Raw genomic sequence first — 15,029 nt, 5'->3', positions numbered from 1 at the left:
GAACCTGGTTATTGTTATTATTATTAGGGTATCAGAGGTGTTTGTTTCATGTTTATAGTTAATTGTGTGACATTCAGAGACAGAAACTTTCAGTTTGAGATTCAGTTCAGTTTCAGTCAAATTTAGTTTAAGATGCTAAAAATGACTGGGTGATGTGTCAAACCCTGAAGTGTGGACATCACTCACCCTCTCTGACCTTTACACTGAAACACATCTCAGCTGATCGACTACATCTGGAGAAAAAGGAAATCTGGAGTGTAAACACTGTAAGTCTTTTTGGCAGTTCGAACGCAGTAAAGAGCGAGCGGATGATCCGAGGAGCAGGATGTCCCGGGTTATGTCTTGATTCAGACATGTTCCTCCAGAAAAAAGAAAAGAGTTATGAGTGTGTGTATCTCAGTGTGTCTCAGATTTTGTGATGAAACACTTGGAATGAAGAGTTCTGTGGAATGCTAATGTTCTGAGTTATGCTAATTTGACTGGATTAAAGTGTGATTAGTTTTTGTCCAATAAGTCTAATTTACCAAGATATCTGAGGAGAATGTTTATATATTTAAATGGTTTTGTCTTGTTTAAAAGAAAAATTGTGGTAAACGTTTCATTATTTGTATGTGTTAGCTTGAAAAAACAAGCCGAATGTGTAAAAGTGTGATTAGCATTCTCAGGGTTTTTTGATACGATATTTTACCCCCAATTCTGAGGAAAAGCTTGTTATATGACTCAATATATATTACTAGGAACTTTCTATAAGACATTTCCCAAGACTTCTGAGGTAAATGTTGATATTTTTGGTGATTTTATGTTATTTTATAATGCAACATTCTTTCTTGGTCCTAAAAGCACAAAACCAAACCATTTCCTTTGACCAAGCTGAACTTTAACTGGATGCTTTACGTGAGACTCAATGATCTATCTCTCACAATTGGACAGAAAAAGAGAAGATAGAACTCTCTCTCTCTCTCTCTCTCTCTCTCTCTCTTTCTCTCACCCTTTCCGATTTTATTCCTTGCTTCTTTGTTTTGTCTCGCTGACAGGATCTTCATTCTCTCATTCGCATTTTCCCTGAAGTCGTGACCTCGCCCGAAATTCCTTCTCTCTCTCCCACACTCTCTCTCTCTCTCTCTCTCTCTCTCTCTCTCTCTCTCTCTCTCTTTGTCCACATTTCTTTGTAATTTTTGTAAATTAGTAATTCCCTAAGACACCTGGGGAAAAAGGAGTATTTTGGACTCATTTTTGTCCTCATGATGCGTTTTCGTTCATCCTTGCTGCTTTTTTCAGTATGGACAAATCTTTTAAACGTTCATTAGCTTTTTATGCTAAGTATAGCGCTGTCACTTATTAATAGTTTCACATGTAAAAGAAAGTATTGTATCTCACTTTTCCAGCCATATGTGTTTCTTACACAAAGTCTGAGGCACACAATTGTGTAGGACGTCTTTGAATATCGTACTACAAACTTTTCCCTTCACGTGAACAATAGAAACATCCTGTTCCAGACAGAAAGTACACATGGTCCATGAAGATATGCTGTGTTGGAGGTTAGAGTTTTTTTCCGAGGTGCTATTCTGACCACGTGCGCTACCACGTCTTCATCAATCGTTCCTACATCTTCATCAATCAGAATGTGCTTGACACGCTTTGACAAAAAGAAGACTTCCAGGACACGTTCCAGAAGTGGCAGGAATGCTGGAAGTGAGGGGATTATTTTGAAGGTAAAAAGTAGATAAAGTACTTTCATGTAACAAAGCTAGTCTCTAAACTTTGATAACACCTCGTAAAGCTCTAAACCCTACTGAATACCTTTGGGATGAATGTGAGCATTGACTGCACCCCAGGAAACTTCTTACCTCACCTACATCATACCTGACTTTACTAACATCCTTGTAGATGAGGGAATTGCCACAAAATCAGAAACTTTCCAGAAGAGTTCAGGTTATTATAAGAGCTATTTGGGACTCAATGTTCAGAAAGAAGCACATAGTAATCTCACGGTCAGGTGTCCACAAACTTTTGGCCAATATACTTCCGAAGAGTTTAGAAGTGGAACACGTCAGGGAATAGTTACGGAGTAAGTTACTGTGATTCACTCGATGATGATGATGATGATGGTTTACAGCTAAGAGCACTAAGTGACTCAGTGTTATACAGTGTCTATTACAGTGTCTGTGTAAGTGTGTGTGCGTGTGTGTGTGTGTATGTGTGTGTGTGTGTGTATGTGTGTGTGTGGCAGACGATAACGCAATGAGTTTGTGTAGCAAAATAATGACATCACGGCACATGTTAAGACAAGACTCCAAAAACATCTGTGAGTCGGTTGGCAATAGTGAGAGAGTGAGTGTGTATGTGTGTGTGTGTGTGTGTGTGTGTGTGTGTGCTTGTGAGATGAGCAATCACATCTGCTGAGCAATCACATCTGCTTTTTGACGTTTTTGTAACATTCTACATCATTTGTTCTTGCACTCTATGTCCTTATCTCCATCCGTCTGTCTGTCTGTCTGTCTGTCTGTCTGTCTGTCTGTCTGTCTGTCTGTCTGTCTCTCTCTCTCTTTTCTTTTCTTTTCTTTTTTTCTCTTTCTTTCACGTTGTCTCTGTTCATATCCAGCCCACTCTCCCTTTTCCTTCTTTCTTTCCTTCTTTCTTTCTCTCTTTTCTTTCTCTCTTTTCTTTCTTTCTTTCTTTCTTTCTTTCTTTCTTTCTTTCTTTCTTTCTTTCTTGTGTCCTGTTTTAGTTATCTGTTCTTTCATCGGTTTCTAGTTATTCCTCCATTCCTCTGCCCATCCATCCATCCATTCATCCATCCATCCATCCATCCATCCACCCGTTTGTTTTTGTTTGATTCTTTCTTTTTCTTTCATTCATTTCTTTCTTTCTTCTTTCTTTTTTTTTGGTTGACACTTCAATTTAACATCTTTATTTTGAACTGTGTGGCTAAATAACACACACACACACACACACACACACACACACACACACACACACACACACACAGACTATACTTTGTGCTCATTAATAATGTATCACTTTTTACTTTTATTACCAGCTCGTGAACAGCTTCAGATCAGAGCTGGTTTTATTTTTGTGCTACCATGGGAGTGTGGGAGAGGCACTCGTTCATCCTCACTCATTCATCATCACTCGTTCATCATCACTCATTCATTATCATTCGTTCATCATCCCCTGTTCATCATCACCTATTTATTATCACTCGTTCATCACACATTCGCCATCATTTTGACTTCTTTTTCTTTTGCCGATTATATTTTTTCTTGGACCTCCATAATCGAAGTCGAGTTCCTACTGTAACCACAAAACTAATGTTCTATGAAAGATAAAGGAAAGATACATTTCTCCCTCTTTTTCTCTTTCTCTTGTTTCTTTGTGCTTTTCTCTCACACTCAATCAGTTTATCTTCATTACTGGTCTCTCATTAACATGCTGTTTGTGATTACACTGCTGAAGGCCTGACCCAACCCAAAATACCACCTCCCCCCTCTCTCTCTCTTATCTCTCTTTATCTATCTCTATCTATCACCATCTCGTTATCATTCTCTCTATAGTTCTCACACCCATTCATCCCTATTATCCCTTTTTCTGGGCAGAGGGGCGGAGGAGGCATTCAGAGAATCCGTCTGCCTCCCCCTCCTCTTCTCCTGAAAAAAAGAAGAGGAAAAAGAAAGGAAAGAGGGAGGGAGGGGTGCAGACTGAGAGAGAGAGAGAGAGAGAGAGAGAGAGAGAGAGAGAGAGCGGAAAAGAGCAAAAAAAAAAAAAAAAAAAACCCACAGCCTTAAAAGGCCATCTAATTTTTTTTTCTTTCTCCTCTCCTCCCTTCTGTGTGTGTGTGTGTGTGTGTGTGTGTGTGTGTGTGTCGAACTCATTCCTCCCGACACTCCCTCTTCACTGAGTGAACTTTGAGTTTCAATAAGAGGAAGCAAACAGCTCACACACACTCTCACTCTCACATACACACACACACTCTTGCTGGAGGTGCACACCTGTACATCAGGACCTTTTCTCCACTTACACAGTGAGTATAACGTTCACAGTATTAATGCGTGTGTGTGTGTGTGTGTGTGTGTGTGTGTGTGTGTGTGAGTTCAGGTTAATATTAGAGAAATGCAGAAGAGGCTCCGTTTTACTGAATACAGTGTTTCCTTGTTTTACACGCACGCGCCCGTGCGCACAGACGGACAAGTGCCAACAAGCGAAAGAATGCAGCAAATGTGTGTGTGTGTGTGTGTGTGTGTTGCTTCATATATAGAGATTTCTTGGGAATTGCCATGTCACGAGAACGTTTCCCTTTCTCTCTCTCTCTCTCTCTCTCTCTCTCTCTCTCTCACACACTCTTTCTTTCTTTCTTTCTTTCTTTCTTTCTTTCTTTCTTTCTTTCTTTCTTTCTTTCTTTCTTTCTTTCTTCCATCTCAATCACTATCATTCTATCTGTTCCTTTCATTCCTCACGATCTCTCGCTTTGAGTTGCAGCATTAAAGCATTCCACTGTGTGTGTGTTTGTGTGTGTGTGCGTGTGTGTATGTGTGTGCATTTCTAAGTATAAATGTATGGGTGTGTACGTGCACATGTGGGTCTGAATGTGTGTGTGTGCATGGGTGTGTGTGTGTGTGTGTGTGTTTGTGTGTGTCTGTAAAACATTACCCAACCGATCTTTCAGTAACTTTTTATCAACATCGTCAATAACCACAATCTAAATTGTGTAACTGTTCTGTGTGTGTGTGTGTGTGTGTGTGTGTGTGTGTGTGTGTGTGTGTGTGGGAACACCCAATGAGGCTGCTCAAATAATACAATTAATGCATGTTGTTAAATAACTACACACACACACACACACACACACACTCCACTCTCACTCACAGGATTGGACGGGCCTAGGGAAAGGATATTGCAACATCATTCTCTCACTCTCTTTCAATCTTTCTTCAGAAACACACACACACACACACACACACACACACACTCAGCATGAGGTCTTAGTGCATAAATTATGTGTACACATACACACTCCCGGTGCAGAGAACAAATACAGGAGGCACCTGACCAATGCAATGTGTAAGACATGCACCTCCAGGCAACATACACACACACACACACACACACACACACACACACTTAGCCACACATACATTTCTTCCACAATGCAGGACCAGCTGCAACATGCTGTTCACATCACATACCATCTCAGGTGGATGATGTCATGTCAGGTCATGTCAGCAACAAAATCTAGATCTCTAGATCGTCAATTCCAACTGGTTTGCATAAAGTTGATCATAAAAAACACACAAACTTAGTAACTAGCTAATAGCTAATTACATTCTTACTCACATGTCGAGCTTTGATCAGGTATAAGATTAATAAAACACTTTAGCAGTATCTGAAAAAATGTAGCAAAACATCACACCATTATGTGCCACTGATTTCTATAGTTACAGTAATGATATTAATGGAATGTCCTCACAAAAAAGTATTACCGGTGTGTAAACAATTTATTTCCTATGTTTTCTTTTGAATCTACAAACTGCCTATGTTTCAATAAACCATGGAAAAGTCTGATATTGTGCTCATAGTTTACACAGTTCCTCAAAGAGGTCACGTAAACCATAATTCCCACTGGTCCTTGTAATTCTGGTACAAACTGAAACTGTGTTTCACAGGTGCGAACTTTTTATGCACTATTTGTGGCAGTGTTGGACAGTGTGGACTTATCAGAAGCATTCTGTTCCAGGGTACTTTGAATGAAAAACATTTCTGAAAAACATTCTGCTGAGATTGTGTGTGTAATGAGGGTTCTCCCACTGGGTGTGTGTATCTCACACACTCAGATCTGATGTGCAGAACAATGAAACAGAATTTTACTTTGCACTGTAATTGTACTAAAACACTGAATGTTTGAAGCTCTTGGAATACTCGAGTACAGTAAGTCAGTCTGGTGCTAAAACACGAATCTGCACGATGCTGATGCTACTGAATCGTTTGTTTCATAGTGCTTCATTTCAACAATTCGGATTTAGCATCGTGTTCAAACGCGACCTTGTCATGACCTGTGTGTTGAGAAATGAGGAGAGGTTTTTAGCTAAAGGATGTGGCTGTGCTTCTGAAACACAGGAAGAATCACTGGCAGGAAGTTGGGGTTGTGGGGGTTTCAGGGTGTCCTCCGGTTTCAACACTCTTTCTGCTGTCGATTTGTTTGTTGAGTTAACTAGCTAAAACATTTGTACCATGTACATGGCATGTGTGATATTTACAATACTATGTATAGGACAATGTTTATGAAGCCATATTGAATCACGAATGATACTTAATTCCTGGATCAGATTACATTATGAAACATTTGTTAAGGAAGCTGGTGAAGTCATAATGTAAACCTTTTTTAAAGCACACAATTGCACACACATACATATACACACACACACACACACACACACACACACACACACACACACACACACATATAAACAAAGATCAGCAGTTAGTGATTACAGACTGTGGGCCAGTTTTGTGGGCGTGTGCTTCTTTCTCGGTCAAGCGTGAGGCCTCGACTGGGACAGCGCACACACACACACACACACACACACACACACACACACACACACACACAGGCCTCCTTGTGTCGCATTGAATTTATTCTTGAGTACCTTTCTAAAATGTTACTCAACTTTATTGAAATATTATGTAACTTCAATACAATTACAGAAACTGCACTTACACATACAAAACCTCGAAAACAGTAGAACTTTATGTGAAATAGACAATCCTCATAATGCAAATAAAACCAATTGTGTGTGTGTGTGTGTGTGTGTGTGTGTGTGTGTGTGTGTGAAAGCTCCAAAACAGTAGGAATATATCTGCAGCTGTCAGCCTAAATACAGTATTTGATTAGGCCTCATTATTATAATTAAATAGATGGTCCTCACAATGCAAGACAGACCAGCTGTGTGTGTGCATGTATATGAGCATTTGTAACATTCCCACAGTAATATAAATGTCCTCAGTAATTGCAGTCACATGAAAATTATGATGTCTTGGCTGTTTGTTTTCCAACCTTGTATTGATATTTATGTGTCTGTGCTTATCTGTAAGCGAGGTTACTGTAACATTCCCATAAACAAGTCCCTAGAAGTATACATACAACCTGAAGGTGTGTGTGTGTGTGTGTGTGTGTGTGTGTGTGTGTGTGTGTGTGTGTGTGTCTGCTTATATATATATGTGTATAAGTATGTAAATGTGTGTGTATGTGTCAAGTCAATTTCTAAATATGAATGGAGGCTTGAAATTGTGTGTTCGTGTGTTTCACAAGCATAATGGCGAACAAGGGACCTTCATACGGTTTGAGCCGTGAGGTTCAGAGTAAGATCGATAAGAAGTACGACCCTGAGCTGGAGGAGCGTCTCGTCGAGTGGATATCAGCTCAGTGTGGCCCGTCAGTGGGGAAACCACAACCCGGAAAACAGGGCTTCCAGACATGGTTGAAAGATGGATGTGTAAGTATGTGTGTGTGTGTGTGTGTGTGTGTGTGTGTGTGTGTGTGTGTGTGTCACTTTTGTATTTCACATTAATTTAACAAATTCAGTCTTTAAAATTAACAAAAAAAAATATACTTATATGTGTACATTTTTTTTGTTCTCCCTCCATCATTCTCTCGCTACATCACCCCTCCTTTCCACCTGCAGATTTTGTGCGAGCTCATTAACAGCCTTTATAAGGACTCCAAGCCAGTAAAGAAGATCCAGAGCTCCGGCATGGCCTTCAAGCAGATGGAGCAGATCTCGCAGTTCCTTACAGCTTCTGAGAGATACGGAGTCACCAAATCGGACATATTTCAAACAGTGGATCTCTGGGAAGGTGGGGATTCTGGGATATACGAGTCTTCCATTGCTTTATGCTTTTTGAATGCTTTCTGACTAACAATGTTCTCAATGTGGATTTATCAAATTTGCCACAAAACTTCAGTGAGATACGGCTAGCATCATGAGACTCCCAAACCAGGTTCCACATACCAATTTCAGTATTTTGAGATTATTTCCTCTTTCACCTTTTGATTCTGCAGGTCAGATTGTACAAATTAGTGTTTTATTCATTTCATTCGTAAGGTACACACCTAATTCACTACATTACTCTACATTGTATCCCACAATGCACTACTTTAGGTCATGTCTCAGTGACAGCCTAATAAGGACCTGTAATGTATTGGGCAAAATAGAAAACATGATGTGGTTTGGTGCACGCCCATAATGTGCTAATCATGGTAAAAAATCTATACACAGACTGACTGTGTGTGTGTGTGTGTGTGTGTGTGTGTGTGTGTGTGTATGTGAGTATAGGTAAAGACTTGGCAGCAGTACAAATGACTCTGATGTCTCTGGGAAGTTTGGCAGTTACTAAGGGCGAATGTTACCGAGGTGACCCAAACTGGTTTCATAGGTGAGTAATACCACTTCCTGTTCTTGATTTCAATCACTTTGGTAACCAAACAACACACATTGACACACACACACATACACACACTTCTTCTTCTGCAGAAGACGCTGACGCAACACTCTCACATACACACACACACACACACATGCATGCACATGCAGCAGTGTGAAGAGAGTAAAGAAACAGTAGCATTGATAAGGAACTGTTTTCAAGGTTTTATGGAGTTAAAACATTAACCTTGTTTTTGTATGCATGTGTACGTGTTTTGTAGCATTTTTGTGAGGACCTAGAAGTCCTCATAATGACAATGTTGTGTTGTGTCCTCAAAATCCCACAGGACCTCACAAAGCAGGAGTTTATTTTACAAAATCCAAAGTGCCTAAAGATGCTGTTACTCAATAAAATCATAGTTCCAGTTGACATTAGCCATGTGAATGTCTATGAATTATCTGTGAAAGGTGCTCATAAAAACAACAACGTCTGTGTCAGTGTTTGAGAGAGAGGAAAAAAAGAATGACAGATTGGAGTAAACTGTATTAATCATTAAGAATCGTGGCTCAGATTTACACAGAGGTCCTGTTTAAATCTCAGCACAGCATTGTTTAGGAGGACTTGTTAAGATTGGATTTAGATAAAAGTCTACCAGATGTGTTAATGTGTAATGATTAAAATGAAAGAAGTTAGTGAGTAAGGCTCACTGATCCTTCTGGAACTTTTGCTCTAAATTTTATCTCCAAAGGATTGAATTGATTTAAAAAATTTGTAATTGTTGGTTGATCCATGATGGAAAATTCAGAACTAGCTTTTGATCTAGAGACCTGATTTCTAGGTTTTTTTTGCCGTTGGGTTCATTCGAAGCTGGCCATAAAACACTTTTTAATATTTGTAACATATTGTGAGATTTGCTAGCTAGGTATAAACAAGCATGGGGTTCACATCAAGAACTTTCACTCTGTAATGGCAATTACTAAAGTGTAAAACGCATTGTAAACACGTTTATTTAATTTTATTTGAACACGTTTATCAGGAAAGCGCAGGAGAACAAGCGGGATTTCACGGAGGACCAGCTAAAGGAGGGTCAGAGCGTCATTGGCCTGCAGATGGGCTCCAACAGAGGAGCATCTCAGGCAGGAATGACCGGCTATGGGCTACCCCGGCAGATCATCAACTAAACCTTGTCTACAGATGTTCGACACGCACCCAGTTCTAACCACTCAGTCAGAAAACTGGACAATGGAGGGGACCAACCATTTATAATCACTTTCATTGTAGTTTCCAAACAAAAATACAACAATCTATTTTAAACACACACACACACACACACACACACACACACACATACCCTCATCTCAAAATTAGCCTAATGCTAATAAAAGGACTTTAATCTCAGCATGTTTGTGCATTGTATATTGATTATTCCGAAGATGATTTTGCAAATAAATTGCTACGTTTTTCACCTCAGCTGATCTCATTGCTTCTGATGCTTCGAAGTCTTCATCCCAGAGTGTAGAATTTACTGTTATGTAAGACAAGAGGATTTTCCATGACAAGTGAGAGATGAGATAGGAAAGTTTTGTTCCTCCCTTCTAGCTCAACTTCCATTACCATTTCATCTTCCTTTTCTTTTTTTTTTTTTTGGTGGAGGCCCTTTCACCTACCGAGAGAACGGAACACGGTGCATGTAACAAAAAGAAAAAACACCCCTCCACTATTTACATGTTCATAATTTTCTAATTCTGATTCGAATTAGAGGAATGTCTACACTGAAATTTGAAGGTCCTGGAATCATGTATGATATTAGGCGTTTGTTGCGCCCGTTTTGTGATGTCATAAAAATGGGCGTGACCTAACATTGTCTAATACGTCCAATTTTCAAGGATTGCACCATGACAGCAAGACATTTCGATAAACACAGTCAATAAATGATGGAGTTTGATGGTAATAATAGAAGGGACTACTTTGTATACTTGTACATATTTATAGGTTGTGGCTTTTGGAAGCTTCCTGGGCAGATCTCATTAACATGGCCTTTGTGCAGTTCATAATTGTATCGCTGCCTTGCATTACTCAGTAACTTATTTGCAAGAGAGAACCGAAAGGGGCTATAAATAATCATCTCTGAGGGGAAAATCTTGCATGTAGCGTGTATGTAAAGTTCACTTGCTCGCTGTATTCTTATCTTTCCCCAGCTGTTTATCATAGCAACAGTGTGTTTGGAAAGGAAATGCTAACTCTGCTCTACACATACCCACACACACAATACCGAGCAAAAACTTAGAGATTGAGCATGTAGGCCTGAATAGATATTTCCTTCTGATTTTACTTTAACGGCCCTGACAAAAAACCTGAACAGGAAGATCTAACATTCCTGATTAGCCGCTAGCAACAACTAGTTTAGAAGGTTATGTTTAAATAACAGGAATCAGAAGGTCAAATGGCATTAAAGTTGCCTGTAATCGCTAAAATCCTGACTTGTTTGAACTCGTTGTCATGGTTCCAGCTTAACACATCTCCTTGGTATTTGCATTAAGACGGTGATGTCGCCTGGATTTCCTCATTTTCTCCATCTCTGTATCCATCCTTTAAATCCTTTAAATTCCATCTGTTTACATCATGTTTACAGCATTCGTTCACTCCGACCTTCCTTTTCTTTCCTTAACCACTTTTCTTATCTATGTTCAACCTGCAGTGGTATTCCTCAGGAATTCCTTTCTCCTGATTCACCTTCCTTCCATTTTTACATATGCTTCCTTCAACAACAACAAAAACAAAAGAGAAACAATCAGGAGATTCAGCTCCGGGCTCTGCACAGTTTTCCCAGGTGTTTCTGCAGGACGTCCTTCCCTGCTTCGTCACTTTACACTCACATTCATGTGTTGCAGTGGTGCAACATTAAAATGCATTCGCCACCCATTCACATTATTAAGCTATTCTCAAGGGCGTGGCTGTAACGAGAGAAGGATTTGAAAGCATCATATTCCAGGATACTTTATTGCTCCCTCGTTCCTATGACAAATCTTCATTATCGGTGTTGAATCTGTAAATGTTGAAGCACCAAGCACCTGGTTCGACAATTCTAACTGAGCGTATAAGACTGTAGAAAGGACATTACTTATATTCATACACGCCAGTTATGATATTTCATTGTTTTTCCCCAATGTTTGAAATATAATGTTTATAATTATACACTTTGTGTCACACAAATGAGGATGGGTTCCCCTTTTGAGTCTGGTTCCTCTCAATGTTAGGCAGATTTATGTTCTATAATCCTTACATTCTGTAAAGCTGCTTTGAGGCAATTTCCATTGTAAAAGCACTATAGAGATAAACCATTTCATTTAACTGGATACCGAACATCGGAAAACGATCCTTTTTTGCCCCAAACTAAAACACTATTGCGGCTGTGCTCACATTTTCATGTTAAAAATGATTAGACATGCCTGCAAATCCAAAAGTAATTCAGTTGTTTAGTAATAACAATTATAAGTATTATTATAATTGTGTTGCAAGAATGAACTTGAACAAATTTAGGCAGGGTAGAAGAGAAGAAAAGATAAATGCCAGTGTCACACTGCCACCTGGTGTATGGAGTCTTAAGGTTACATTGTAAAAAGCAGTTTCGAGACCTCAGAACAGCTGAACAAAGGAAATATAAACAAAGAAAAGAGGGAAAATAAGTTTAGAATGAATCAGGGTCAGGTTTGGATTTATTATTCAGATAATTATTTGGAAAATGCATAAAAAGTTTTTCTTAATCTCTACAGCAGAGCGAAATTAGGTGGTAGCTCAGTGGTTAAGACATTGGGCTTTGGATCAGAAGATCACAGGTTCAAATCCCACCACCACCAAGCTGCCACTGCTGGGCCCTTGAGCAAAAGCCCTAAAACCCTCCCCTGCTCAGTTGTAAGTCGCTCTGGATAAGGGCGTCTGCCAAATGCCACAAATGTAAATTAAAGTCGTAATATTTTGAGAAATAAGTTCCTTCAGGATCGATTTATTTGATTATCGTCCTCATACTCTATTGAGAAACCACATCTCCTCTTCGAATAGCATGCAGATGTAACCACTGATAACTTCGGAATAAATTACGTTTCCTACATGACCGCCGCAGTGTTTGTTTACTGATTATAACTGATGCACCAAAAGAATTTCCTTATTGCTAAATCCTAACCTAAAATCCGATTTAACCAATCCTCCACATTCATTTTATGCAAAACTGTGAAAAGTGTCTTGCAATTCTGTGATTTTTATCAAAATGTTACCACTTCACTTTCGTATCGCTACGACTTTATTCTCGAAATATTTCGACTTTATTCTTGTAATTTCGACGTTATTCTCAAAATATTTATACTTTATTCTCGTATTGCTACGACTTTAATCTTGTAATCTTCGAATTCTTAAATTTTTTATTCAATGTGCCACCAAAATGCCATCGTAATAACCCAAAGTACGGTTCTGAAAGAACATGTTCAATCAATAAGAGGTTTTAAATGAAGATTAAAGAATGTAAAGCTTTGAGGAAAAAATTCTCAGTGAGGTTTTGAAAGAACATTCAGAGAAAGAACAAAGAGCAAGGTTTTAAAATAAGACATTCCAGAAATCAAAGCAAGGATTATGAAAGAACGTTCTAGAAGGGTGAGTTATGACAGAACATTGTGGACGTCAGGGCCGAGTCACGTTCCTGTTAAAAACCCCACAGCCGACTCTCACGTGAGGGAAACGACGAAGCCGCTGAAAGTGGTGCGATTGTTCACGTCGTCGTAGAGCTTGGTGTTGGCGGGGAGTTTGGTGTAAACGGTGTCTCCCACCTCCAGCTGAAGGATGAGACCACCGGAGAAATACGTCATGTAGCCATCACTTTCTTTGACTAAACCGCTCATCTTTTCGTTGTTCTTGTACAGATCGACAGCCATGCCGTGTCTTCCTGTGTTTCCACAACTCGTGAACCTGATGTAGTAAATTCCATTTAGCGGTGCAGTGAAAATCCCTGTGTCAAAACAAAATTATTTGCAGTTGGATTTTTCACAGATTTTCCAGAAGATCTTCTGACATTTCACCAAGTATATTAGTGTTGTCATAGTACTTCATTGTAAAGATGAGATTAGCAGCATTAGCATGTTTAAGTGATTAGCAGGTTAATAGACAGTTCACAGTAAAGGTAACAAGTCAAATTGATTTTGCGATAGAACATTTTTCTAGTCAGACTTTTCAAAAACCATAATTTATTCAGTTCATTTCATGTTCAGGTGGTTTTGGTGTTACCTGTAACTGGGTTGTAGGCTTGTCCAGTATTAGTAATGACCTTTGAGTAGACCAGAGTAACATCTTCATTATACTGTCCAACAGAATTAGATAGAGCAGCCGAGAAGGCAATGTTGCGTATCGCTGTGGACCAACAAACAGCATCATGACACATTACACACATAATAGAGTAGAGCCAACATGGCACTAACCTTGTGCCAAATATCAAATCCCACTCCCACCTACTCCTAAAAGGCATTCTGGCCACTCCCACCTACTCCCAAAAGGCATTCTGGCCACTTCCACATTCACCAAGAAGACATTCTGACCACTCCAACTTTACTATCATTTAACTGTTGGCAAATTTGTGCGTACATGAGTACATGAGCGACATGAAACAATGCTTACCTTTCTGATTTTTCAGCTCCAGCTCTATTTCTCCCATTAGAGCCTCCATATCTGATTGGAAAAATGCAGGTCACAATCAAAGTTAAAAAAAAAAATTGTTTGGAAAGTCAAAATGCAGTTTCAAGCAGGATAATTGTTGACATAATTGTTAACATAATGAATGCATATACCTTCATTTGAAGGTATATTTAAAGGAGATTTGAACGTTTTAACAATGTTGATTTCCTACTGTAGTTTCTAGTCATTTTAAAATCATTAATTAATTAATTAATTAATTTATATTGAAAAAAAAATTATTACATTGGGTGGATTTTTATTTTGACAAATGTTCAATTCATTCATTTCTTTGTAATTCATAATTCGGATATTCTTTTTATTTAATTTTATTGTTAAATTATATTTGGGGTTTTCATTGTTAATTTAAAAAAACTGAATTAATTGAAGAACATTTAAATGTAAATATATTATACACTTGTGTACGTTTTGTACCAATACTAAAAAAAAAAAAAACCCAACCTCTCTGTTGGTTAAAGCGGTTTACCTTTATTATCCATCTGCATGATCCTCATTTCCATACTCATCTCAATGAGCTGGTCCCGCATATTAATGTACTCCATGAATGGGTCCAGTTTTGAGGCAGGAGTCTCGGCATCCTGAAGACTGCTGTGGACCAGGGCAGACACCAGAGTGAAAATCACAGCTGCCTTCATTGCTAAAATCTTCCAGGTCTGGGAATTCAGGTTTGGTCTCTCCCCTATTGGCGAGTCACTTCCTCTTGTTTAAATACCCCTCAGTGTTTCGTAACACACTCTGTGTGTTTGTGCACATATAATACCAAGTTTTCCGATGAGAATGTGGAGTGTTTGTTAAATCTGGTGTAGGGGAGGTGGGATGAGGACACCTGTTCGACTTATTGCTCAAGTGTTCCTTTACCTGAATACAATACAGCATCACAT

At 39.0% G+C, this 15,029-nt stretch overlaps 3 protein-coding genes across 3 annotated transcripts in view; 2 read left to right on the top strand and 1 right to left on the bottom strand.

Moving 5' to 3' along the window:
• Positions 1-7,195, top strand: part of nfkbib (nuclear factor of kappa light polypeptide gene enhancer in B-cells inhibitor, beta) — a 29,913-nt gene extending 22,718 nt beyond the window's left edge. The window contains exon 7 of the transcript XR_006924392.1: positions 7,145-7,195. The gene's annotated coding sequence lies outside the window, so the exon portion shown is untranslated. The remainder of the gene's footprint in view (positions 1-7,144) is intronic.
• On the top strand, positions 3,863-9,885 carry tagln2 (transgelin 2). The gene is made up of 5 exons (XM_046839526.1): positions 3,863-4,024; positions 7,304-7,487; positions 7,677-7,848; positions 8,328-8,427; positions 9,452-9,885. The coding sequence occupies exons 2-5, from the start codon at positions 7,308-7,310 to the stop codon at positions 9,594-9,596; spliced, it is 597 nt and encodes a 198-aa protein (XP_046695482.1). The 5' UTR covers positions 3,863-4,024; positions 7,304-7,307; the 3' UTR covers positions 9,597-9,885.
• Positions 9,737-14,852, bottom strand: LOC124379276 (complement C1q-like protein 3). The gene is made up of 4 exons (XM_046839524.1): positions 14,615-14,852; positions 14,074-14,124; positions 13,687-13,809; positions 9,737-13,411 (listed from the first exon to the last, which is right to left on the bottom strand). Exons 1-4 carry the CDS (start codon positions 14,781-14,783, stop codon positions 13,131-13,133), a joined length of 624 nt encoding a protein of 207 aa, XP_046695480.1. The 5' UTR covers positions 14,784-14,852; the 3' UTR covers positions 9,737-13,130.
• Positions 14,853-15,029: the final 177 nt, after the last annotated feature.

The sequence above is a fragment of the Silurus meridionalis genome, chromosome 25 (genome assembly GCF_014805685.1).
Source record: "Silurus meridionalis isolate SWU-2019-XX chromosome 25, ASM1480568v1, whole genome shotgun sequence".
NCBI lineage: Eukaryota > Metazoa > Chordata > Actinopteri > Siluriformes > Siluridae > Silurus > Silurus meridionalis.
The sequence above is the reverse complement of the archived record's forward strand: the minus strand, read 5'-3'. Positions and strand labels throughout refer to the sequence as shown.